The sequence below is a fragment of the Mesocricetus auratus genome, unplaced genomic scaffold (genome assembly GCF_017639785.1).
Source record: "Mesocricetus auratus isolate SY011 unplaced genomic scaffold, BCM_Maur_2.0 Super-Scaffold_100691, whole genome shotgun sequence".
NCBI lineage: Eukaryota > Metazoa > Chordata > Mammalia > Rodentia > Cricetidae > Mesocricetus > Mesocricetus auratus.
This window is the reverse complement of record NW_024429267.1, coordinates 51,212,554-51,237,202: the sequence shown is the minus strand read 5'-3', so window position 1 is coordinate 51,237,202 and position 24,649 is coordinate 51,212,554. Positions and strand designations below refer to the sequence as shown.

Below are 24,649 nucleotides of genomic sequence, written 5' to 3'. Positions count from 1 at the left end.
CTTAAAACCCAGTCGGTTTTCTTCCCTGCAGGAAACTGTCTCCTCCTGGGGACAGTTCTCAGATGCACCGTGTCTGCCTTGCTGCTGTTCATCGTGGCTACCCAGCTTGCCATCCTCTAAGCCAGGGGTTTCCAATGGGTTGCAACCCCTCTGGGGAATCCAGTGGACTTTTTTGGTTTTGGTTTTTCAAGACAGGGTTTCTCTGTGTAGCCCTGGCTGTCCTGAAACTTGCTCTGTAGACCATGCTGGCCTCAAACTCAGAGATCCACCTGCCTCGGCATCCCAAGTGCTGGGATTAAAGGTTTATGTCACCACACCCAGACGAATAACCCTTTTACAGGGGCCGCCTAAGGCCACCAGAAACAGATATTTACATTACGATTCATAACAGTAGCAAAATTACAGTTATGAAGTAGCAATGAAAATAGCTTTGTGGCTGGGAGAGAGAGACAGAGAGAGAGAGACAGAGAGAGAGAGAGAGATCTTGCTCTCTTCTCTCTAGATATTTGATTGGACCGATGGAGAGAAGGCTCTGATGGTCTTTCACATAACCCAGCAAATGCAGACCCTTTCCTAGGCAGAGAGCTCACACTGGAAGATGGGCTTGTCACTCATGAACCTGTCTGAGTGTTTTGCATGCATGTATATATATGCACCGTATACTTTTCTGGTATCCTCAGAAATCATAAAAGGGTGACTGACCCCTCTGGGACTGGCTTTATAGTCAGTCATGAGCCTCCATGTGGATGCTGGGAATTAAAGCTGAGTCTTCTACAATAAGTGCTCTTAGCTTCTGAGCCAAGTCTCCATCTCAGAAAACGAATTGTGTTTAGGTATGCCCCTCACTAGGAAGAAAAACTAAAGCCCAAGCTGTGACCATCAGGACCTGGGCTGGGATTAAAGGCGTGTGCCACCACCACCCAGGCCAGGGCTCTGATCTTATTCCCTAGGGACCTGGATCTTCCCAGGCACAGGAATCATGGTGGGCACCTGGACCTCTTTGTGGGATGATGGCACTTGAACCCAGGCAAACAAAAACCCAGAAGTCAACATTTTCTGACACATCCCTTGACCAATGATTGGCATCTGTAGTGGCAGATCTACCCCAGTCCCTCACCCCAATCAGGAAAATCATGACTATGTACTGTGAGGATCAATTTTCATTATCGACTTAGCTGGTTTAGAATCACATAGGACACAGCTGCAGGTGTGTCTGTGAAGGCGTTTACTTGAGGAAAGAAGACATGTCCTCAGAATGGGTGGTGACATCCCATCACCGCTGGGAAAACAAGGGTCTGATGCCCAGCAGCATTTGTCCCTCTCTGTTTCCCAGATGTGGACACACTGCCCACAGCAGTCCTAAGCTCCTGCAGCACGATGTACTCTACCCCCAAACTGTGAACCGAAGGGAACACCTACTCCCTATGTCACCTTTTATCACAGCACTAAGACAGCAACCACACATGCACACCATACACACATATTCCAGAGTCCTCCACACATGCACACCATACACACATATTCCAGAGTCCTCCACACATGCACACCATACACACATATTCCAGAGTCCTCCATACATGCACACCATACACACATATTCCAGAGTCCTCCATACATGCACACCATACACACATATCCCAGAGTCCTCCATACATGCACACCATACACACATATTCCAGAAGTTCTCCATACATGCACACCATACACACATATTCCAGAAGTTCTCCATACATGCACACCATACACACATATTCCAGAGGTTCTCCATACATGCACACCATACACACATATTCCAGAAGTTCTCCATACATGCACACCATACACACATATTCCAGAAGTTCTCCATACATGCACACCATACACACATATTCCAGAGGTTCTCCATACATGCACACCGTCTCCAGAGTTCTCCACACATGCACACCGTCTCCACAGGTCCTCTGAGACGCTGGCCCCTGCCACACCTCTGTGAACTCTGCTGAATAGTGAACCAATGCTTGGCCACCTTTGTTTTCCTGTCCAGGTCCTGACTGCCTTGTCAGCTTCCCTAGTTAGACTCCTTCTAGATTCTTTTTTTTTAATAATTGTGAGACACCCCTCTCTCCACTCTGGGAAGACTCAAGGAAGCACGTTCAGAGAAGTGTCACCTCAGGGTGTCCGTCTAGACAGCGGCTGCCACTCATCCTCCCGGACCCTTACAAAGACTGACCTTCGTCCTTAATACAAAGGGCGTTGTACTTGGCACCAGGAACTGGGTGGCTGTCGATTCTCACGTCAACGGCTCTCGCGATTTGCTGTTCACCGCTCCCTTTGCTGCACACAGTTGTCCTGAAACAGACACAGGAGGACCCTGGGTTAGGAGAACGTCTTCTGGAGGAGAAGAACTCTTTTCTGCTATCAGCTCTGAGTCAGCGGAGATTTGGTTGATCCCTGACCTTTGGGTAGAAGCATCCACATAGAAACATTCTCCGCAGAACAGACAGAGGTCATGTTTTTGGAAGGGGGGGGTGCTGGGGTTAACTTGCAGGCATCAGCTCAACTTTCAGAGGCAACACCTTTTTGATCCCTTCTGTGGTCTTTTTTCTTTGCTATGAAAGAAATCCATCAGAGGAATCACTTGAGTTACCTTTACATTCTAGGTGCTTACTTTGTACATGTATGTATGACAATCATGTGTATATGACGTATGTATGAAGATCAGAGGATCGTCTGTCTTGCAGGTCCGAGACAGGTCCTCAGGCTTGGCGGTAGGTGCCATTACCTGCTGAGCCATCTCCCCAGCCCTCATTTGAGTTTTTAGAATGTTTAAGGTATGGACTGGAGAGAAGGCTCAGCAGTTGAATGCTTGCTCTTGTAAAGGACCTGGGTTTGGTTCCCAGTACCTGGGTATGGTGGCTTACAACCTCCTGTTTCAGGAGATCCTAAAAGACTAAAAAGTCTACTAATTATGTAAAATTCTTTAACTTGCAAAGAAGAACCTAAGTCAAGCAAAGCCATCACTCTAGGTGAGCAATTGCAACGAAACCACTTAAAAACTAGCAGACTGTTTGCGAACAAAGGCATAAGATGACACGTATCTTGCATAATGGCACACAACTGTAGTGCCAGCTACTTGGGAAGCTGAGGAGGGAGGATTACTTGAAATAAAGAGTTGGAGACCAGCTGGGCACTAGAGTACTCTCCACTACCACCTCCCCTAAAAGATAGATGGTCACCCTAGTGGTGAGGCAATGTGGGAGCATTTCCCACTATGCCCTGCCTGCTGAAAGTCATTGCTTGATTTTCACAAAGTACTCTGGTAGCGATGGTGACCAGGGCATCTTCCACAGAAGAACATCTGACCTTCCCAGGCTAGATGTCACAGCTTCCGTAGTGAGACACTTCGGAGGCATGGTGGCATTCTCTGAGCAGCGGCCTCCTCGCTGGGGGTGAGGTTGGGTGGAGATGTCTGAGGCAAAGGACGTGAGGTAAGAGGTCATTGTAAATGGCATGCTTCACGCCCATCTCCCCTGGGCATGCCTTCACCACCTTCACCGTGTGCTCTTGAGGGAACCACTCCATATTGTCAGCAATCTCAGCAGGGTGAAGGCCGCGCTTGTCATAAAGCGCGTCTCCATTAAAGCTGACAATGTCACACCGAGATAAGGAACCATCGTGCCCCTGTGGGACCAGGGTCCACAGCTCTCAGTCAGTCACTGCCATAAGTTCCGGAATGTCTCAGAGCGCTTGCTGTCTAAGAGGGCAGGGGTGGGTTTCTATGTGACATTCTTCAGAGACAGCGTCTTTTCACAGAGGTTTCTCCTGTGGGGGCTTTTTTCTAGGATTTTCTGAGAAGGCTTGGGGGGGCGGTCTGAAGGTTCAACTTTTTCTGAGGAGGCTTCATCTGAGGGGACTTTTTCTGAGGGAGCATCTCCTGGGTGCCTTTGTTCTGGGGCCAGGTTGGGTAGCTCTTAAGCTTTTGACAGACACTTAGAGCTCCCCTGGCGCATGGACTTCAGCTTCAACAGAATCTATTACCTTTGAGCATCGAGAGTCAGCCCTGACACTGTTGCTCTCTTGTCCAGACCCTCACTTCTCTGACCCCTGCTGGAGGGGTCAGAGGCTTGGGAAGGGGGTGGCTTAGGTTTTCCCTTCCTTGGAAGCTAAGTGCAACTGAGGCACCTCATTAGGGTGGTGGTTCTTTTTATCCAGAAAGCCATTCCGAGGAGCATTGATTGCTCCTTGACGAGGTTTCCAAGGATGGCAACTCCTTCTAAAGCCTTTGATGGGAGATCCCCTAAAACCCAGATTCTGTAGTACAGAAGACTGAGGACTGCCTGGGAGGAGTGGCCTGTGGGTGGGGGGGAGGGGGTACACATTTTTCGCTGGATTACCTTGTCCAACATGTCAACATGTCTCAAAAGTCTGTAGAAACCTATGGCAAAGAATGGGATCCTGGTGCCTCCACCCATGAGCCTGGGGGGGGAAACTGAGGTAAGACAGAGCTGAGGTAGACTTAAAGGAGGCTCTTTTCAGTCAGATGTTGGATCCACCCATTAAATTCTTCATTTTAGCTACTGTCAGTTTTCATTTCTAAAGTATTTCCATTTGGCTATTTTTATAGTTTCTCATGCTGTTAAAATTCTCCTTGTCGGCCGGGTGTTGGTGGCGCACGCCTTTAATCCCAGCACTCGGGAGGCAGAGGCAGGTGGATCTCTGTGAGTTCGAGGCCAGCCTGGTCTACAAGAGCTAGTTCCAGGACAGCCTCCAAAGCCACAGAGGAACCCTGTCTCGAAAAACCAAAAAAAAAAATTCTCCTTGTCTTTTGTATATTTGAAAATTTTAAGATTGACATTTTTAAAAATTATTTCTATTTTACGAATATGGGTGTTTTGCCTGCATGTGTGTCTGTGCTCCATGTGCGTGCCTGGTGCCTGAGGAGGTCAGAAGAGGGCAGCGGATCTCCTGGAACTGGAGTTATAGGTGGCTATGAGCTGCCATGGGCATGCTGGGATCAAACCCAGGTCCTATAGAAAAGCAGCCAGTGCTTTTAACAGCTGTGCCATTTCTCCAGCTCCAAGGCTTGCCGTCTGAAATTCAGTATCCACCAGGGCCGGTGTGCAGAATTTCCTTCAGCTGGTGTATCTAAGTGCTGCTGGTTATTTTATAGTGCGTGAGACGCACTATGCTAAAATTGTTTGCCGAAACAAATCAAGATCTAGGATAGAGTTATCTTCCTTAAAAGGGAGTTTTTATGGAATCTTCCAGACACCTGGAGGCCTGAAATTCTACTGTCGTCTTTGAGCTCTAGAGAACAGGTGCAAACACTACTGGGACTTACCCAAGGGTGCCATCAGCCAGCCAGCCCGTTGTGCACACTGCGAAGGCACAGTCTTGGACCACCCTCTTGAGCTCTGCCGCAGACACCAGGTGGGCACCCCTGCTCCTGCAGGAGAGCCGAGCTGCCTCCAGGTCAAAGCCCTGAGAGCCGTTCTGAGACTCCAGCAGGAAGAGTTTCCCTGTGCAGGATGAGAAGGGCATGTGGGTGTGAGGTCCAAGGCACGGTGACTTCACCACGCTGGCTGTCCGCAGACACTGGTGCACTCCATCCCTGGGACTGGGCGGTGACAGTGCTGCTGGGGTTTTCGCTTATTTCATCTCTAGCCATCTGGAGATGGGGTCTCCTTCGGTTGTCTAATTGGGTTTCAAACCCATGAGCTCAGACAATCCTCCGCCTCATCCTCCCTTCTATCCGCAACAAGAGTATGACACCAGGTCTTACTTGTTCTAGTCTACTATAAACAAACGAACAAAAATTTAACTGTGGGGGCGAGATGGACTGGTCGGTTAAATGTTGACCTTGGGGGGCTTAGAGAGCCACAGAGCCTGAGTTTGATCTGCAGAAACCATGTAAAAAAAAAAAAAACCCTGGGGTGGTGCTGACTTGTGACTCCAGTGCTGAGGAAGTGGAAATGGGGAGATTATGGGGCTCACTGGCCCCACAATCTTGAGGGGTGTCAGGCCAATGAGAAACCCTGTCTGGAGAGAAGTAGGTGGGTGGCATTTGATGACAACAGCTGAGGTTGCTCTCTGGCTTCCACCTGCATGTACACACACACACACACACACACACACACACACTCACATACACACTCACATACATACACACTCACACACATTCATACACATACACACACATAGACACTCACACACACATACACAATCATATACACACTCGCACACACACATACATACTCACACACACATACACAATCATACACACACTCACACACACATACACAATCATACACACACTCACACACATACATACTCACACACACTCACACACATAGACACTCACCCACACATACACAATCATACACACACTCACACACATAGACACTCACACACACATACACAATCATACACACACTCACACACATACACACTCACACATACACACTCACACACACATACATTCTTCCCCAGCCACACCCGCCCCACCCCATACACCAACCAGATGGTCTGGCCTGGATTTAAATTAGCAGGTGTGGTGACACCTTTTTAATCCTAGCACTGGAACGGCAGAGACGGGCAGATCTCTGAGCACTACTGGCCTACCTGGTCTACAATGGGACCCTATTTTTGTGCATGTGTTGCTTTGTTTAATCCTTCTTCCAAAAAAGATGTGACAAGGCTCAGTGTCCTGGGGTCCCTTGCGAGGGTATCTTGGTGCCCAGGGCTTAGGCAGTCCTTACTGCATTAGAACTCCTGAGGCTGGAGTTATACAGAGGGTTGGGAGCCACCATGTGGGTGCTGGGAATCAAACCCTGGTCCTCTGGAAGAGCAACACGCGCTCTTAGATGCTGAGTCATCTCTCCAAGCCCAAAGCCTCATAATTTTTACCTGTTTTTCAGATTATCCAACGTTAAGTAAAAAGTTGGATATACTGAGGTCGGTAGCTCACGCTTTGAACCCCAGCACTCGGGAAGCAGAGGCAGGGGGATCACTGTGAGTTGGAGGCCAGGCTGGCCTGAGACCCTAAGCAAGCAAACAACAGATAGCAGCCCCTGGTGGGACTCTCAGAGCACCGCCAATTCTCTAATCGTCAGGGGCTGAGGAGGCTACTGCACTCATCCGGTGGTCTGCCAGCAGCTCTCCTCCTGCGGTTTTTAAGCTCCCTGGTAGAAGGACCCGTTTCTCTTCACCATCCGTCTTCCTCAGCAAGGACATTACCTGCTATGCAGCAATGTGACTCTTTCTCTGCAATCACTCCCCAAACAGCTCATCTGCATTAAGCTGATAGGACAATATTTTTTCCTTTTCAAGAATAACAAAAGGAAAGTTTGGGAAGATAACTCAGTTGGCAAAGTGTTTGCTGCTCCAACCTGAGGACTTGAGTTCCACTCGTAGCTCTCACACTGGCAGGCAACATGGCTCAGGGGGTAGGGGAGCTTGCCGCGTGAATCTGACAACCAGGGTTTGGCCCTGGAACCCAGGCAGAGGTAGAAGGAGAGAGGTGACTCCAAAAAGTTAGCTGCCTTTAACCTCCACACCCCCCAACGGCGTAAACTCTGAGCACAGCTGCACATGTCTATAGTCCCGGCACAGGAGGATGACAAGCCTGCCCCAGGTTCATTGAGAGACCCTGTCTCAAAAAAACAAGGGTGGGAGGCTGGGATTGCTCAGCAGTTAAGGGTACCCACTGCTCTTGCAGAGGACCAGAGTTTGGTTCTCAGCGCCCACATAGGGCATAGGGTGACTCACTCACATAGGTGATTCACTTACATAGGGTGCCTCACCCACATACGGTAGTTCACCCACATAGGTAGCTCACAACTGCTTGCAACTCCATTCTCATAGGAAATCCTCTATCACTAACCTCAGAAGGCACCTACACACACACACGGAATTAATGAAATGTTTCCTGTTTAAATTTTACTCTTTAGAGGCTCGTTTTTTGTCCAGGTCTCTTCAAGTATCTACAGTCATGAGTCTCTCGGCTAAACAGCCCTTCCCGCACAGATTGGGATAACCAGACAGGAGAGCTCAGTGAGCACAGACCCTGGGGTGGGGGGAGCCGGTCACATGTAGTTTACAGTTCTTCCATGGCTCCTCTATCCAAGGGAGGGCGTGGCAAATGGCCTTATCTTAAAATGAGGTGCTCAGGATTCCCCACAGCTCAAGCGGAGAGAGGGAATGGGACGGTAGTGGGGAAACAGGAGGCATTTCCGGCAACAAAAAGCACACACCAGGGGCCCTCTGCTTCTCTTTGCAGGGTGGCAGCCTGCAAAGTGTGTGTGTGTGTGTGTGTGTGTGTGTGTGTGTGTGTGTGTGTGTAGGGGCCTTCTGAGGTTCGTGATGTGGGATTTCCTCCGAGAATGGAGTTCCAAGCAGCCGTGAGCCACCTATTTTTTAGCCCCTCCCCCCCAGTCAGAGCGGCACAAAACTTTGACCCTTACCCATGTGGCATTCTGCTTAGTCGTTCATAATGGGGTGAAACTATAAAACATCATGGAAAGAGATTTTGCTCGAAGGAATTAAAATTGGAACAAAAGTAGACATTGTTCAAAAGTTAGTACTAACCCCCAGTCTACTTGCGTTTTTCAAAATCAGTTTAATTTTCACAACTCAACATCAGGCCAGAAATACTAAAGTATTACCAGTGGACGGACTGCAAAGAGGTGTGATGTTTCATGGGGCAACGATGGAATGTTCTAGAATGAGATGCACAAACATTTGTATGACAAAATGTTTGTATGTGTGTAGTTATACATTTTTAAATGGTAATTTTTAATGAAGTGTACATAGACTTCTTTTTAATCGGGGCTGAAGGTATAGCTCAGGGGCAGGACACTTCTACAACACTGCCAAATAAATTAATTGGTAATTAATTAGAGGGGCCACTAACAGCCTTTGGAGTTAACAGTGTTCTCTCTTCATGCGGAAGACGCTGGCCGACTACCGTCCAAGTCCCTGCTTAAAGCATGGCATATGCATGCAAGCTCAGAGCGCGCACCTGTGGTGTCGAGGGACATCTTGTCCCTCACCATTTCCTCAAGGACCAGGCTTTTCTTTCCCTCATCTTTAGCTTTGCCCCTTGTGGCTTCACCAGCTGTAAATAACTATATTTCAACGTATGCAAAGCTTCCTAAATCAGCCTACGGCTTTTCTCCCCCGTTGGTCGAGGTCGCCCCAAGGGCGGACTTTCTAGAAACCTTCTGAGGCTGAAGACAGCGAGCTCCCTTCAGCCTCTCCAGCTCCACGTTCTGAGGGGTTTTGTTTCAACAGCTAAACACAGCTGAATTAGCTTTTCAAACGGAACTTGTATTGACACGGGGCCCTAATCCTGCTAGTTTAAGGCGAGTATCAAAAGCCAAATTCAAGGACCCGCGAGTCGGCTCAGCGAGTAAAGGTGCTTGCAGCCAATCCTGAAGACCTGAGTTCACCCCAGGGACCCAACCCAGTGACTTCCATACACTCACTTTGCAAGCATGTGTGTAAGCATACATGCACACACACACACACACACACACACACACACACAGTTTTTAATTAAAGCTGAATTCAGACTCAAAAAGCAAGGTAAAAACAATCTACAAATAAATACTAAATGTTTAAAAAATTTTAAATCTGACTTCGAGTTCAAAAGCACAAAGTGGGTCAACTTGTCATCAGGCTGCTACCTGGCTTTCCATCTCCTGTCCCAAGGCATCCACCCCCACACGGCAGCTCGGCTCCCGCCCCTGCTGTTTGCTTTTAAATCCTGTATCCCACGTTCCCCAACACCCCTGAGTTCGAGCTGCTGCCCTACCCGGACGCCTTGCTTCCCCGTTTGCCCGGGACATGGATCTCCACTCATCTTTCAAATCTTCCTGGACAACGCGAATATTTTCTAACCGCAGCCTCGGGGAAGGCACCCACTTAACAGACGTTGAGAAACGGAAGGAGGATGGAAAATCAATCCCAGCAGGGGAAGTTCGAGGGCAGCCTAGACGTGACTTCATTCTAGGGCTCTCTCTCTGGGGAAGCAGGCGGCGGGGAAGGGTGGGGGCCGCTGATGCTGGGACTCAGGGTGGCGGGTTCCACGCGGCACCTCCGGTCTAGCTGGCGTCCCGGCTTCACCGGGGCCCCCCGCGGATGCGGACACTCACCCTCGGCTCGCACGCGGGGCGGCTGCAGACCCAGCAGGAGCAGCGCGGCGCAGAGCGCAGGCAGGCTGCGGGGTGCGGGCCATCGCGGCCCAGCGTTCATGGTGGTGGCGCCCACGGGCTGTGCGCGGCCGGAGAGTCTCGGGTTCCCGGGGATGCTGGAGCCGCGGCCGGGGATGCTGCGGGAGTCACAGCCGGAGTGCCGGGACCCGCGAACACCCGGGGGTCTCGGTGGCGCCACCCAGGCGGCTGCAGTCCGGCTCCGCCTTTGCGCCGGGCACCTGGGAGCCGCGGTGCCAAAAGGGGCTGCGCCCCGGGTGCGGCCAGGGCGGAGGGCCAGGGCCCGGAGGGCGGGCAGTGGGTACCCTCGAGGGGAGGACGCTCGCAACGCAGGGCCCGAAGTCTTGACTGGGCGCAGACTCACAGACAGAACCTTCGTTAAACGAACCTTTTTTTTTTAATGAAGAAGGGAAGCTGCTGATTTGCTAGCCTCGGTTCTCAGGATGACGAGCTCCGTTCCATTAGGAAAAGGCTGCCTTGGGTCTGGGGATGCGGCTCAGTTGGCAGAGTGCTTGCCAAACAGGCACAGAGCCCCGGGTTCTAGTCCCCAGCACCACAGAGCCCCGGGTTCTAGTCCCCAGCACCACAGAGAACCGGGTGTGGCGCAATCGCTTGTAATCCCAGCACATTCGGGGCGTGGAGGTAGAGGGCTTGAACCTAGAGTAAGCAAAGTTTACCTTCCTCACCTTGTTCCTCTGGAGTGAGTGGTAGTTAGGGTGGTAGTTAGGCTCACTTCAGAGTCAGATCTGGGTGACCTCCATTGGTGGCGGTGGCGGAGTGATCTGAGAAGCTACAATCTTGGTCTCACCGTCCAGTCCACAGGATCCTGTCTCCCCGACCTCGGTTCCCTAGAGAGCTCAGAAACCCAATTCTACTGCCTGGCCTGGCGGCTCATATCCCCAAAATCCTAGCACTTTGGAGACTGAGGCAGGAGAGTTGCTGTCAATTCCGGGCCAGCATGGGCTACATAGCAAGACCCCCATCTCAATTATTCAGTCAATAACGAATAATGCATTGTGGCTCTCTGAAGTTTGCAAATCCCTTCCGTGTTAATGTGCCAGCCAATATACGGATTAAGTGCCCACAATATGGCTGCCCTTGTACTAGGCGATAACGATGCCATAGTTTGATATACTGAAAGTCCTGCTTAGGTAAGTTAAACTCTAACCACTGAAGAAGAGGTTGCTACTAAGCCTCCAACAACTGTCACTAGCTAGTGAGCCAGGACACAGACATGGAGAGCATTTGCTTTCCTTTCGAAGTATGGACTGGGATTTAAATCCACGTCTGGCCTAGGACAGACAGCATTTTTCAGCTCACTTTATTTCTAGTCTGGAACTTACTATGTAGCCCAGGTTGGCCTCAAACTCACAGTCCTCCTGCCTATACCCTGCTGCTCTAGCCCAGGTCTTCACATAACTTTCATTATCTTTATTACGTGTGTGTGTGTGTGTGTGTGTGTGTGTGTGTGTATGAAAAGACAACTTGTAGGATTCCCCTTCTACAATGTGGGTCTAGAGAATTGAACTCAGGTCGTGAGGTTCGAAGGCAAGTACTTTTAAAAGCCAATACCATCTTGCAAACCCTCCTGTAATTTTTGAACTACTAGTGGTGGTTAATTCCTTTAGATGATTAAGTTTCCCATTTAAAACACAGGTACTTAAGGGTGTTGATGGAGTGAGACCCGACAATCATTCACATGTAAGTCTAAATGAATTTACTTAGCTACTTTCAGTTTTGCCGTTGGCAAGGCAACCCAGAGAGTGAGATTTCACATGTCTGGACTGGAGGAGACTTTGAAAGTTTAGGGCAGAAAATGAAGGAAAGTGCCTTCGAGTGATGGCAAGAGATCCATCTGAGGGCAGTGTCTACTCACATCCTAGAAGTCATTTTGAAACTGACTACCTAACCCTGATGGCATTTTAAACATTATCTTTACCCAGGTCTGTCCTGGCCTGTCTTACTCCAGGGAAATGGTATGTTCTAGAGGTATAATTTGTGCAAGCACTGGGGAAAACCGTCCAGCTGTCCCCCACGAGTGTCTGCTTGCCTTGTGTCCCAGAAAGAACTGTACTATATATCCAAAAGAAAGGGAAGCAGACAGCCACAAAAAGATTTGTACGAAAACGCTCACCGTCCCTCCTTTGAGCCCCCCGGGAGCAGCGCAGGCGTCATCAGTGGATGGACAGAGTGAGAAGTGGAAGACCGGCCGACGAGGGGAGGAGCAAACACATCGCTGAAGGTCTGGACATTTGCCCGGCACACACCAAGCTCCAGGTTCAACCCCAAGGCCGCATCAACCTGGTACAGCTGTGCACACCTTCAGTCCAGGAGGTTCAAGGGTCAGAAGTTCAAGGTTATTCTTAAGTACATTAAGACCAGCTTGAATCTGCAAAAATCAACACAAACACAGACCAGCAGGATGTCTCAAATGGAGGAGGCACTTGCCAAGAAGTCTATGTCCTGAGTTCAATCCCTCTAGTCCACATGGTGAAGGAGAGAGCCCCTTGACTGGTACTCCCACCTCCACATTCAAGTTGTAACAAACACATCCACACACTGACCCATCCACACATCCACACACTCACACACCCATGCACCCACACATCCACACACCCACACCCACACACCCACGCACCCACACACCTACACATCCACACACCTACACATCCACACACCTACACATCCACACACCCACACACCTATGCACCCACACACCCATGCATCCACACCCACACACACCCACACACCCATGCATCCACACACCCATGCATCCACACACCCACACACCCATGCATCCACACATCCATGCATCTACAAATAAATAAACATTAAAAACAAACACTTGTGGTGAGACAGTGGTGGCACACACCTTTAATTCCAGTGCTTAGGGTCAGAGGCAGAGGCAGACACAGGAGGCTCTCTGTGAGTTCGAGACCAGCCTGGTCTACAGAGTGAGCTCCAGGACAGTCAGGGCTACATAATGGGCCCCTGTCTCAGGAAGGAAGGAAGGAGGGAGGAAGGGAGGGAAGGAGGGAGGGAGGGAAGGAGGGAGGGAGGGAGGGAGGGAGGGAGAGGGAGGAAACTTGTTTAAGAAAGAAAAAGGAAAAAAGAAATCGGAGATGAGAGGTCTGTTGTAATGGGTAAGTCACTTCTGCAATGGAACCATCACCTCCAGAGGGAGGAAGGATCCTGAGCTCCAGAAACTTAAACCAACCAAGAAACTCCCAGAGATCCCAAGGCCCTGCCCAAGAGCGATCTGGGAAGAGGAACCTCAGTTGAGGAGATGCCTCCAGCAAACTGGCCTGTAGGCATGCCACTGGGGCATGCTGGTGATTAGTGACCAATATGGGAGGGTCCAGCCGACTGTGGGCCGGGCCACCCATAGGCATCGGGCCCTGAGCAGTATGACCTGAGAAATCCAGCTGAGTAAGCAAAAAAAAAATGCTCATGTTCATTTCTCTCTACTTTTAACTATTTCTTTTTGTTGTTGTTTTTGAGACAGGGTTTCTTTGTGTAGCAGCTTTGTCTGTCCTGGAACTTGCTTTGTAGACCAGACTGACCTCAAACTTGCAGAGATCCACCTGCTTCCTCCAAGTGCTGGGATTATAGGCTTTTGCTACAAAGCCTGGCTTAACTACTGTGTTACTTAGGGTCTCTATTGCTGTGAAGAGATGCCATGACCACTGAAACTCTTTGTTTATTTGTTTGTTTTTTGAGACGGGGTTTCTCTGTGGCTTTGGAGCCTGTCCTGGAACTAGCTCTTGTAGACCAGGCTGGTCTCAAACTCACAGAGATCCTCCTGCCTCTGCCTGCCAAGTGCTGGGATTAAAGGCGTGTGCCACCAATGTCCAGCTCACTGCATCTCTTACAAAGGAAAACTTTTCATTGGGGCTGGCTTGTGGTTCAGAGGTTTAGTCCATAATCATCATGGCAGGAATCATGATGGCTTGCAGGCAGACATGATGCTGGAGAAGAAGCTGAGAATTCTACAACTGGATCCCAAGCAGCAGAAGCAGAGAGTAACACTCGCCTGGCTTGGACCCCAGTGACACACATCCTTCAACAATGCCATACCTACTCCAAGGTCGCACTGCCTAATAATGCCACTCTCTATGAGCCTATGGGGAACCGATATAGGAAGAAAGGGTTTATTTCATCTTATAGCACAGTAGTCATCATGCAGGGAAGTCAGGGCAGGAACCTGGAGGCAGGAGCTGATGCAGAGGCCATGGAGGATGCTGCTTACTGTTTTCCACAACAGCAAACGTAAGACAGTCCCACAAGCCTACCTGATCTAGACGATCTCTGACTCTCTTCCCAAGAGATTCTGGGTTGTGTCAAACTCATAGTCTAAAGCCAGGCGTCACAGCCAGATCAAGAGGCGGCTTGCACACGGCCTGGGTGCTGGTGCAGGACTCCCTGCTACCAACCGCTTTCTGAAACAGTTCCCAAGGCGTTGTATGCTCTTCTCAATCACCCTGAAGTCAGCCAGCGTGTGATTGGCACCTGTCTCTGGCTCTAGGCCAAGACACACAATGACGGTGAGTCCTTGCTAGCTGAAGGCAAGCTGATTCTGATGAGGCAGAAACAAAGTGTTTACCAGTTTAGCAGCCGCACAGCAGGCATCAGAGGGTGCACTGATGGATTTCAACAATGACTATGCACCTGGGAGTGTAGCTTCTGAATGGAGGCTGGATAAGTTTCAATAGAAGTAACTAATGCTTTTCCAAATTCTTCTAGCTTTTGCTCTGCTATCAGGAAGGAAAGTTGTGAAGGAGCAGATATCCTGGTTTGTATTTCTTACCTATGTGTAGGATCTTAGTATCCCATCCAGTTTCATATTGAACCAGAGTTTTCATTGCTCTAAAGAAAACCAATGCCTTGTAAGATGGCCCATCTGCAAATGGAGGTTTCTCTGTCCCGCCCCGACCTACAGCTGCTTTTAAATAAGCACTCAGAGGTTTAATGTTAATTACAATCTGCTTGGCCAAACAGCTCAGGCTTATTACTGACTAGCTCTTGCTCTTAAACGAGCCCATTTCTATTAATCTATGTGTTGTCACATGTCTCATGACTTTACCTGTGTTCTAACACATCTTGTTCCTCTGGTGGCTGACTAGCACCTCCCCTACTCCACTCCTCCTCATCTGAGTCCTCAGCTTGATTCTTCTGCCTGACCTCATCCTGTCTGGCTACTAAACAGCTTTTGTTACTAACCAGTGAGAGGACTACATATTCACAGTGTACAGAAAGATCACCCCACAGCACTCATTAGCTAGGGGTGTTTGCCAGCAAGCTTGATGTCCTGAGTTCATTCCCCAGGTAACACACACACACACACACCTAATTAAAAGTGCACACCTTTAATCCCAGCACTTGGGAGGCAGAGGCAGGCAAATCTCTGTGAGTTCGAGACTAGCCTGGTCTACAAGAGCTAGTCCCAGGATAGGATCCAAAGCCACAGAGAAACCCTGTCTCGAAAAACAAGCAAACAAACAAACAAACAAAAATTTTAAAAAGCCTGGTGTGGTGGTATACACCTCAGCACTCAAGAGGCAGAGGTAGGCAGATCTCTGAGAGTTTGAGGCCAACATGGTCTAAATAGAGAGTTCCAGAGCAGCCAGAGTATCCTGGCAAGACTATCACAAACAAAACCAGCCACAACAACAATGGCAAAACCCCTAAAATCTAAAACTTAAAAAATAAGTGTGGACAGTAGAATTAACACAAGCGGGAACAGTGCCCGTGTCTCCAGCCCCGCCCCTTCCTTCTTTGGATTCTGCCTTCTGTCTTTCTCTCCAGGAACTCCCAACAGCACCTTCTACCATCTGCTGCGTCCTCCGTTTCCAGGGAGGCCTTCCCTGTACTTCATGCTTCCTCTTTCGGGTTGCTTTGTTTTTAGACAGATGATCATGCTATGTAGCCCAGGATAGCCTCAGCCTCCCAGGTGCTAGGATTAGAGGTGTGCAGTGCCGTTAGGTTCCACTCACACTCCTTTTTCTTTTGTTCTGAAACAGCATCCTGCCTGTTTTATATTTCTGAGAACCTCACAACTGTTCTTTATTCTTTTAAAGATGAAGTCTGGCTTCTCTGAAATTCTTGGGCTCGAGTCACCCTCCCTGTTCTATCTTCCAAATAAGCCAGGACTCCAGGTCTTCAACAGCCAGCCTTGTCCTGTTCCCGAGCACAATGTCCTGTCTCCAGTAGGGGTGGTTTCAGGGCGTGGGGGGGGTTGAAGATGGGATCTCATTTTGTGTGTAGCCTTGGAGGACTTGGAACTAAGTGTGTAGACCAGGCTGACCTCAAACTCACAGAGACCCTCCCACCTAGTGCTAGGTTTTTATGGTAAAGGTTTCTCTTGGGTATCTGATGACCCTTTACAGTGCTCATGGACATTTAAGGTCACTGAGGGTTATGTCCTGGGACAATCTCCACACAGACATCCACCTGAATCCTGAGACATCTCCATTTTAAATCCATGTTTTCAAAACTTACACGAGGGAGATATGGCTTCATGTCACATAAACCCATAGGTTCCAGGGTCACTGACCACTCCCAACCCTAGGCAAGCAGGGACATCCTTCTGAAAACCCTCACAGGATAAACATTCTCTGGACGTTAGTTAGTTTGCCGGAAGGTCTGTGTTCGCCATGTTTGCCGTGAGATGTCCCTGTGTCACTTTCTTTCACTGAAGTCATCAATGTGTTTGCCATGAGAGATCAGCAAGTCACTTCCTTTCACAACTGCGTCCCCCAAGTGGTACAGAGACGGGATTGCAGTCCCTAAGCTAACCATGTGCCATGTTTGCAGTGCACTGGAACTTCTCGTTTAATAGCAGCAACGTCAATGCCAAACACCTTAAAAGGAAGGAGATAGTTGATTTTCCAGACATTTGAACCAGGACATGGCCCAGGAACCCGGATTTATGTCACCCCAAATTCCATGTTCCAACGTGGAATCAGTTCTATAGTTTCACAGAACAAAGAACATCTTAAATCACGGTAAATTTAAAACGCATTGGTGCGTCTATCAGCGTGGTGACTTGAATGAGGATAGCTCCCAACGGCTCCTGTGTTTGAGCGCTTGGTCCAAAATTGGTGGAACCGTCTGGGGGAGGGCTAGGACACGTGGCCTTGGTGGAAGAGGAGTGTGCCACTGGGGTGGGCTTTGACGTTTCAAAAGTTAACTTCCTGTCTCATGCGCGTGGATCAGATGTAAACTCTCAACTACTGCTCCAGTGCCAAGCCTGCCGCCCGCCATGCTGGCCATGGACTCTATCACCCTCTGGAATCATGAGCCCCAGATTAAATGCTTCTTTTATAAGTTTCCTTGGTCATGGTGTAGAAATTAACTAAGACAAGCAGAGAGGGAAAGCTTTGCTGTAGGCCTCAGATACTATGTGATGACATTCCTAGCTTTGGGGACCTGAAACCTTCCAACCCCTCCGCATCACTGCAGTTTTAACCAGTCCATGAGTCTTTGCAGGCACAGTTGCTTTCCAGGAATTCTTGGTCACAGCAAGAATTATATGGATTTTGTTTTACCATCATCACCACCATTATCACCATCATCATCATCATCATCACCGCCATCACCGTCATCATCCTCCCTACTTAACACATAGGGTACAAATGTAGTGCCTAGTTTCCCCAGAATCAAGACACCTCAAGTGGCCTTGCCTCAGACTCCCCATGCCACTGAGCTTCTAAGGATGAGTTTTCCCAGCCAAATAACAACCCCTCACTAGGGAGAGCGGGCAGGGTTTCTGTTTATCCCTAAGTAGCAGGCCTCAGTTCTCTGCCAGCCTGGGAAATTATTCAAACAAGCCAACCGCACCCTGGGAGTGTGACCAGGCATCACCCACCCTCCTCTTGCCACAAAGCCTGCCTCTCACTGATGTCCTTATGGACCGCATTCTGCTGCTAAATGTAACCCTGGGTGGTCTGTCCAAGGGCGTGGCGTCTTCACCCAGTGAACTGCTGTCCATTTTACTTGGCGGGTACAGGCTGTCAAGTGCTCAGTCATCTTCAGGTCCCAAGGACACCAGTGGGGTGAAGATGAAACGATCAGATGGCCGGCCAACCTGCAGCAAGGCCTGTGTGCCTGTCACATCTCACTGCTTTCCCCGGGCACCAAAAGCTGCCATTCCCCAGAGGCAGGTCTGAAAGGCACGGGCAGGAAGCTGGAGCTAACCTAGGAGGAGAGACCTGGGGCTGCGGCCCTCACCTTACCTTAGCTGGAGGGTTGGGAATGCACGAGGTGACCACTCGTTACCTGCAGCGTGCACAAAAAAAAGGGTTTGCAAGCAGGAGCTTGTGATGTGGTTCACGGAGTGAGTCTGGGTAGTCTGGTGGGTGGGGCTCCTGGGTTTGAGTTTCAGCACTGAAAGGGGGGGAGGAGAAGGAAGGGGGGGAGGGAGGAAGGGACAGAGGGAGAAAGGATGGAGGGAGGGAGGATGGAGGGAGAGAGAAGGTTGGAAGAGGAAATTTTCAGTTCCAATGGTGCTTTCTTGGGACTTTGATGTGACAACACCTAGACAACAAAAAGCCACGTGAATCAAGATCTATCGCCACTTAGATGGTGTTTGAGCTTGCACAGGACGTCAAAGGTCCATGTGGCTTTAATCCACCAGTCCCGAGGTCCTTTACTGAAGTGGTCTCAACCTGCGGGCCGCAGCCCCTTTGGGGTTTAAATGACCTTTCTCAGGGCTCACGTAAGATCATCCTACATTTCAGATATTTACATTATGACTCCCAACAGTGGCCAGTCACGGCTCTGGAGAAGCAATGAAGACGATTTTCTGGTGTGGTCACCACACATGAGGAACTGTTTTAAAGGGTCGAAGCACCGGGACGGCTGAGGACCCCTGCATTAGCGTACGCAGTCCCGACAACCAGACCGTCAGGTACATCCCTCCGGAAGTTCTCGAGGGCTGCTTTCTTGCCACAAACACCGCTGCTTGGCTTGTGTGCCGACATGCAGGCAAGGCACGTAGTTGACCTTGAAAAACTCTGTTGGCATCACTGACTCCACCTTCATCCTTGTGACCATCGTGTCACAGGAGCCCCACCCCACCCCTACGTGGTTTTACAGAGATTAGTGGGCCCACCACTACCAGTATCTACCCAGCCTCTGGAACACCTCAAGTTACAGTGCTTGTTTTACATTTTTCTTTCATTCATTACTATGTAGGTGTGGCGTGGGGGGGGGTACTCGTGTACTCTGGCGTGCCTGTGGAGGTCAAAGGACAACTTTTGGAAGTCGGTTCTCTCCTTCCATGTGGCTTCTGGGGACTCAAACCCCGGTCACCAGTCTCGAGTGGCTGGTGCCTTAACACACAGAGCCGTCCCTCCAACCCCACTATTTGTACTTTATCAGACTAAGTCACCTGGTCCAGCAAGATCAACAGGTGATTAACCCAATTACTCAACGAATTCTTCAGGACGTCCAAACCCACTCCAGGCTTTCTGAAATGTCTGAGGCCTCCCCTACGGCTCTCAGAGTCACCTCAGCTTTCTGGTGTTTGCCCCGATTTCTGGGTCCCCAGAAGGCTGTAGTCGTCTTCCATCCCAGCACTAACCCAAACGTGGAACTCGTCTTAGGATATTGTTTCGTTGTTTTCATCCACTCTTTCAAAAGTGGTGAATCTTGTAGCATAAATGCAATAAGGTAAAAATTACTAGATTTCTCTATTTGAAAGTCATTTTGGGCCACTTCACTATTTTTCTTTTGCCTATTTGCTTTTAAAGAGCTATGTATGTATGTATTTTTAGGTATGAGTGCTCTGTCTGCATGTGTGTCCGCTTGCCAGAAGAGGGCACCAGATCCCACTATAGATGGTTGTGAGCCACCCCGTGGGTCCTCTGGAAGAGCAGCCGGTGCCCTTAACTGCTGAAACATCTCTTCAGCCCCTGTTTATTCGGTTTTTGAGACTATGTTTCTCTATGTAGCCCTGGCTGTCCTGGAATTCGTTATGTAGATCAGGCTGTCCAGATCCACCCGCTTCAGCCTCCTGAGTGCTGGGAGTAAAACATGCATCACCAGGCCTGTTTTTCTTTTCATTTATTTTCCTTTTGTTATTATTACTACTACTAGGTGTGTGTGTGTGTGTGTGTGTGTGTGTGTGTGTGTGTGTGCACAGAGGTGAAAGTCAGAGACAGCTTTTGAGGGTTAGTTCATGGAATCTTGATGAAGGTCGAAGTCATGGTGGAGGGAAGCCAAGGCAGGAGCCCAAGGCAGGAGCCTGAAGCAGAGATCACGGAGGAGCAGCGCGTGCTGCTTTCTCCCAGGCTCACATCCAGCTACCTTTCTTCTTTTTAGTTTTTGCTTTATTTTCTGTATGTTTTTGCCTGTATGTAAGCAGTACCCAAAAATGCCAGAAGAGGGCGACAGATTCCCTGGGAATAGAACTACAGATGGTTGTGAATTCCTTTGTGGGTGCAGAGAAAAGAACCTGCAGGGGCGGCCAGAGCTCTTAGCCACACCCCCACCCCGCCCCATGAGCTTGCTCTCTACACAGCCCATGGCCTGCAGCCGAGGGAGGGCACCACCCACAATTAGCAATCGAGAAAACGCCCCACGGACAGGCCGATGTGATGGAGGCGGTTCCTCGGTTGAGGCTCCCTCTTACTACATGACATTTAGTTCGTGTAAAGTGACAGCTGAAGGTAACTATGACATCAAGCCAGCACAGCGGGTGTTCTTACCCACCAAGCCATCCTCCTGGCTACAACTTCACCGTTTTTTGTTTCGTTTTGTTTACCATTGTCCTGTGTTTTCTCCTTGTCTGTCTCCTGTTCTCACTCGCATCGTCAAATTCTTCCTCCACTTTCGGGCTCTGTCCTCCTTGGCTTCCCACCATAACTAAACACGCCCAGGGCTCATAAACATTCCGAGATTCCTGTACTTATAGGTGAGGACCCAAGGGAGAGCGGACCCTGGTGTATAGGACTGTCCTCCATCCCAGCCAGACAGCTTCCATCTTTGGGAGTTTGGGTGGGCCTGATCCTCAAGGACCACAGCTGGGCTTGTTGACCTCCCCTCCTGGAAGGAAGGGATGGAGAGGATCATGGGACGCTCGCCCCAATAGCCAGCCACTCCTGCCCAACCAGCTGTAGGCAACTCTGCCCTAATTGAGCCTTGGGGTCTCTGCGGAGGGACAGAGGATATGGGTGGGGGCAGTTGGGGGAGGGAGCTACGCAGTCATGTAGAGCCACCATCTTAGCTGGGTACAGCCCCTCCCGCTCGACCACCCATGCCCCTGCCTGTAACTCCTCAGCTCTTGTGAGACCGATACACTGGTTGCTCCCCAGACTGGACTTTGGCGGAATCCCACCCTGGGACTATAGGAGGAGGGGTGTTTAGGGCTCACCAAGGGGAGGAAGTTTAGCAGCAGGCCCACTCCAGCTCCAGGACATCCGAGGCTCTCTTCTGGCCTCCACTGTCACCTGGACACATGGAGTTACACTCACACATATACATAAATACAGACAAAGGTAAATCTTAAAAAATCATTTCAAATAAGGAAGAAAAGGAAGGGGGAGAATTAAACTATAGGGAGAACCTGTTCATATATCAGCGTAGGCGAGAGAAGCCACCTGGGACAGCTCGTGCCTGCACAGCTGGGGTCACTGTGATTATCTTACGAGCCTGTCCCTTTCCACAGGGTGGGATGGGGTCTTAATCTCCACATTGGCAGGGTCTACCCGGCTCCTATCGTGGTGCCTGGTGTGCACCGGTTGCTAAAAGCTTGCTGAATGAGGGAGATCATTTCCATACTACTGAAGACGATTTCTTTCCCACAATCCTGCCTCTACACCTCATAATTCCCAGTCTGTGTCAGCAGGGTCTCTGTCAAGCAATCTTCCTGGTGGCCAAGCCCACACCCTCCACAGATGACCCCTCTTATACCAGCCAGGGTGGCTGTGGAGCTCAGTAGCTTGGCTCCCGAACAGAACATTTACGTCATACCCATTGCTCTCACCGACCCCACTGCTCCAAATGTCCTTGAGGACAGAGACCACATCCTGTCTGGACTGCATGAGCAAGAACTTGTTTTTTTCTTTGCTTGGTGTGTGTGTTCATTGAACTCGGTGTTGGGATCCTATAGGAGTTCTCTTCCCAGCACGTCATGCACTCTGACCATCTTACCTCTCCTGTCTGTGGTGGCGTTTTGTTTATGATCTAACAAATAAAGCTGAAGATCAGAGTGCAGAGCTAAGTCACTAGCTAGCCATAGAGGCCAGGCAGTGGTGGCACACACCTTTAATCCCAGAACTTGGGAAACACAGGCAGACAGATCTCTGTGAGTTCAAGGCCACCCTGGGCTACACGAGATTGACTAAAAGAGAAACAGAGTTCGCACAAAGGTGATCCCAGCACTTGAGACACGCCTTTAACGCCAGCACTAAGGAAGTGGAGACAGGAAGACGTGACTGGGCAGAGAGAGGACTCTAAGGCGGAGGAGACAGGAGCTCAGGGTAGTCCAGGTAGGCACTATGAGCAGGCACTCTGAGGACTCGTAGGGACAGGGTCGCCCTGTGGTCTGAGCTTTGGTGGAGGTGACAACTCGGGTGGCTGCCGCTCTGCTTCTCTGATCTTTCAGCCTTCACCCTTAATATGTCTCCACGCTTTTATTATTACGAACAATCAGAATCATGGTGCACCTGCGCTCTCCTTTTGTCTCTTCCCCTCTCTCTCCTCACAGCCTCCTCCCCTCCCTTACCCTCCTTCCTGTATAGTCTGTGTATTTATATACAGGTGCACAGATGTGGTTTTACACATCTGTAAAGAACTCTGAGACTCGCAAATGAGAAAAAGTGGGGTGTTTGTGTAGGTATGGATTACTTTCTTTAATGTGATGATCCCCATTTTCAGCCATTTCCCAGCATACAGCACCATTTCACTCTTTTGTGTGTGTTGAGGGAGGTTTTTTTTTTTCCAAGTCAGGGTTTCTCTGTGTAGTTCTGGCTGTCCTGGAACTCACTCTGTAGACCAGGCTGGCCTCAAATTCATACAGATCTGTCTGTCTCTGCCTCCCAAGTGCTGGGATTAAAGGAGTGTGCCACCACAGCCCGGTCCATTCCATTCTTTTTTTTTTTTTTTTAAATGCTTATTTTTATTTGTGGGTATATGTGTACCACACACATGCAGTTGCCCAGGGACGCCACAAGAGGGCATCAGGTCCCCCTGGAGCTGGAGTCGCAGGTGGCTGTTGGGGGCTGGAAAACAAGCTTTCTCTTTAGAGCATCAGTTGGCTCCTCAGCCCCATCGCTCCTTTCTGTGCAGACGAATAAAATCCACTGTGCGAATGATGGCTATATCAATTGATTTGACAGGATATAGCGTCACCCAGAAAACGAATCTCTGACGGTGCCCACGAGTGGATTGCTAGGTCAGGCTAATGAGCGAAAGACCCACCGTACCCGTGGGCGGCGCTATTCTGGGAACTGAGGACAGGAGAAAGGGGAAGGCAAGCGCCATGTAACAAGCCAGGTGCGATGCTGACCATGTATAACCCATCGCTGGGGACAGGTGCAGGAAGATCTCCGGAGTTCACCGGCCAGCCCAAAGCTGAACCAGCCAGCTCCAGGTTCAGGGAGAGACTCCGGCTCACAAAATAAGGTGGCAAGAACTAGATGGAGACATCCAACATGTACTTCCAGCATCCACATGCACACACGTGTGCACACGGGAACACACACACGTGCAAACAACATAGCATGCGCGTGCACACACACACACACTCACACACACAGTAGAAATCCAGCTGAGGGCCAGCTTTCATCTTAGCTTCCTAATTGGGGTCCTAATTGGGATCAACCCACTGCCCTTTCCTACCAGAAGGAACCAAAGTCAGCCTTTTGTCAAGTATTTGACCACAGTCATGAGAAAAGTAACTAATACATGTGTGTGCCCCATGTGTTCTTCACTCATTCACTCATTCATTCACTCATTCATTCTTCTGCTATTGTTCCACTCCTAGGCTGGTTTATAACCCGGGCATGGTGCTGTGATAACACGGGGTCTCTGAGTGAGCTGTCTTAGAGTCTGTCCCATATACACTCAGGGTGGTTTAGCTGGGTAGCTCTGGTTTCAGTATTTTAAATTATTTACTTATTTATTGTGTGTGTGTGTGTATGCACGCACGCACGTGTGTGCAGGGGTGTGTGTGTGCGTGCGTGTGTGTGTGTGTGCGCGCGCGCGTGCGTGCGCGTGCGTTGGTCATTGGACAATTTGTGAGAGTTGGTTTTTAGACCGTGTGAACCCTAAAATCCCAAGGATCCAGTTCAGGTCATGTGACACTGACTAGGTCACCTGGGAAGAGGGACCCTCGACTGAAGAATTCCCTTCCTCCACCAGACTGGCCTATGGGCACGTCTGTGGTACATTTCCTGCTTTGGCAACCGATGCAGGGAGGCGGGGCCCACTGTGGGCAGCACCGCCCCTAGGCTGGG

The 24,649-nt window shown here is 49.8% G+C and overlaps 1 protein-coding gene across 2 annotated transcripts in view; it reads right to left on the bottom strand.

Moving 5' to 3' along the window:
* The window catches only part of Susd5 (sushi domain containing 5), a 41,669-nt gene extending 31,152 nt beyond the window's left edge, over window positions 1-10,517 (bottom strand). Inside the window, exons 1-3 of one of the 2 annotated variants that reach the window (XM_040739891.1) lie at window positions 10,134-10,517; window positions 5,321-5,498; window positions 2,210-2,328 (exon numbers count right to left, since the gene is read on the bottom strand). In XM_040739891.1, coding sequence (XP_040595825.1) covers window positions 2,210-2,328; window positions 5,321-5,498; window positions 10,134-10,233 — 397 coding nt within the window. In that variant the 5' untranslated portion in view covers window positions 10,234-10,517. The remainder of the gene's footprint in view (window positions 1-2,209; window positions 2,329-5,320; window positions 5,499-10,133) is intronic. The other variant, XM_005075023.4, reaches the window with a different exon arrangement.
* Window positions 10,518-24,649: the final 14,132 nt, after the last annotated feature.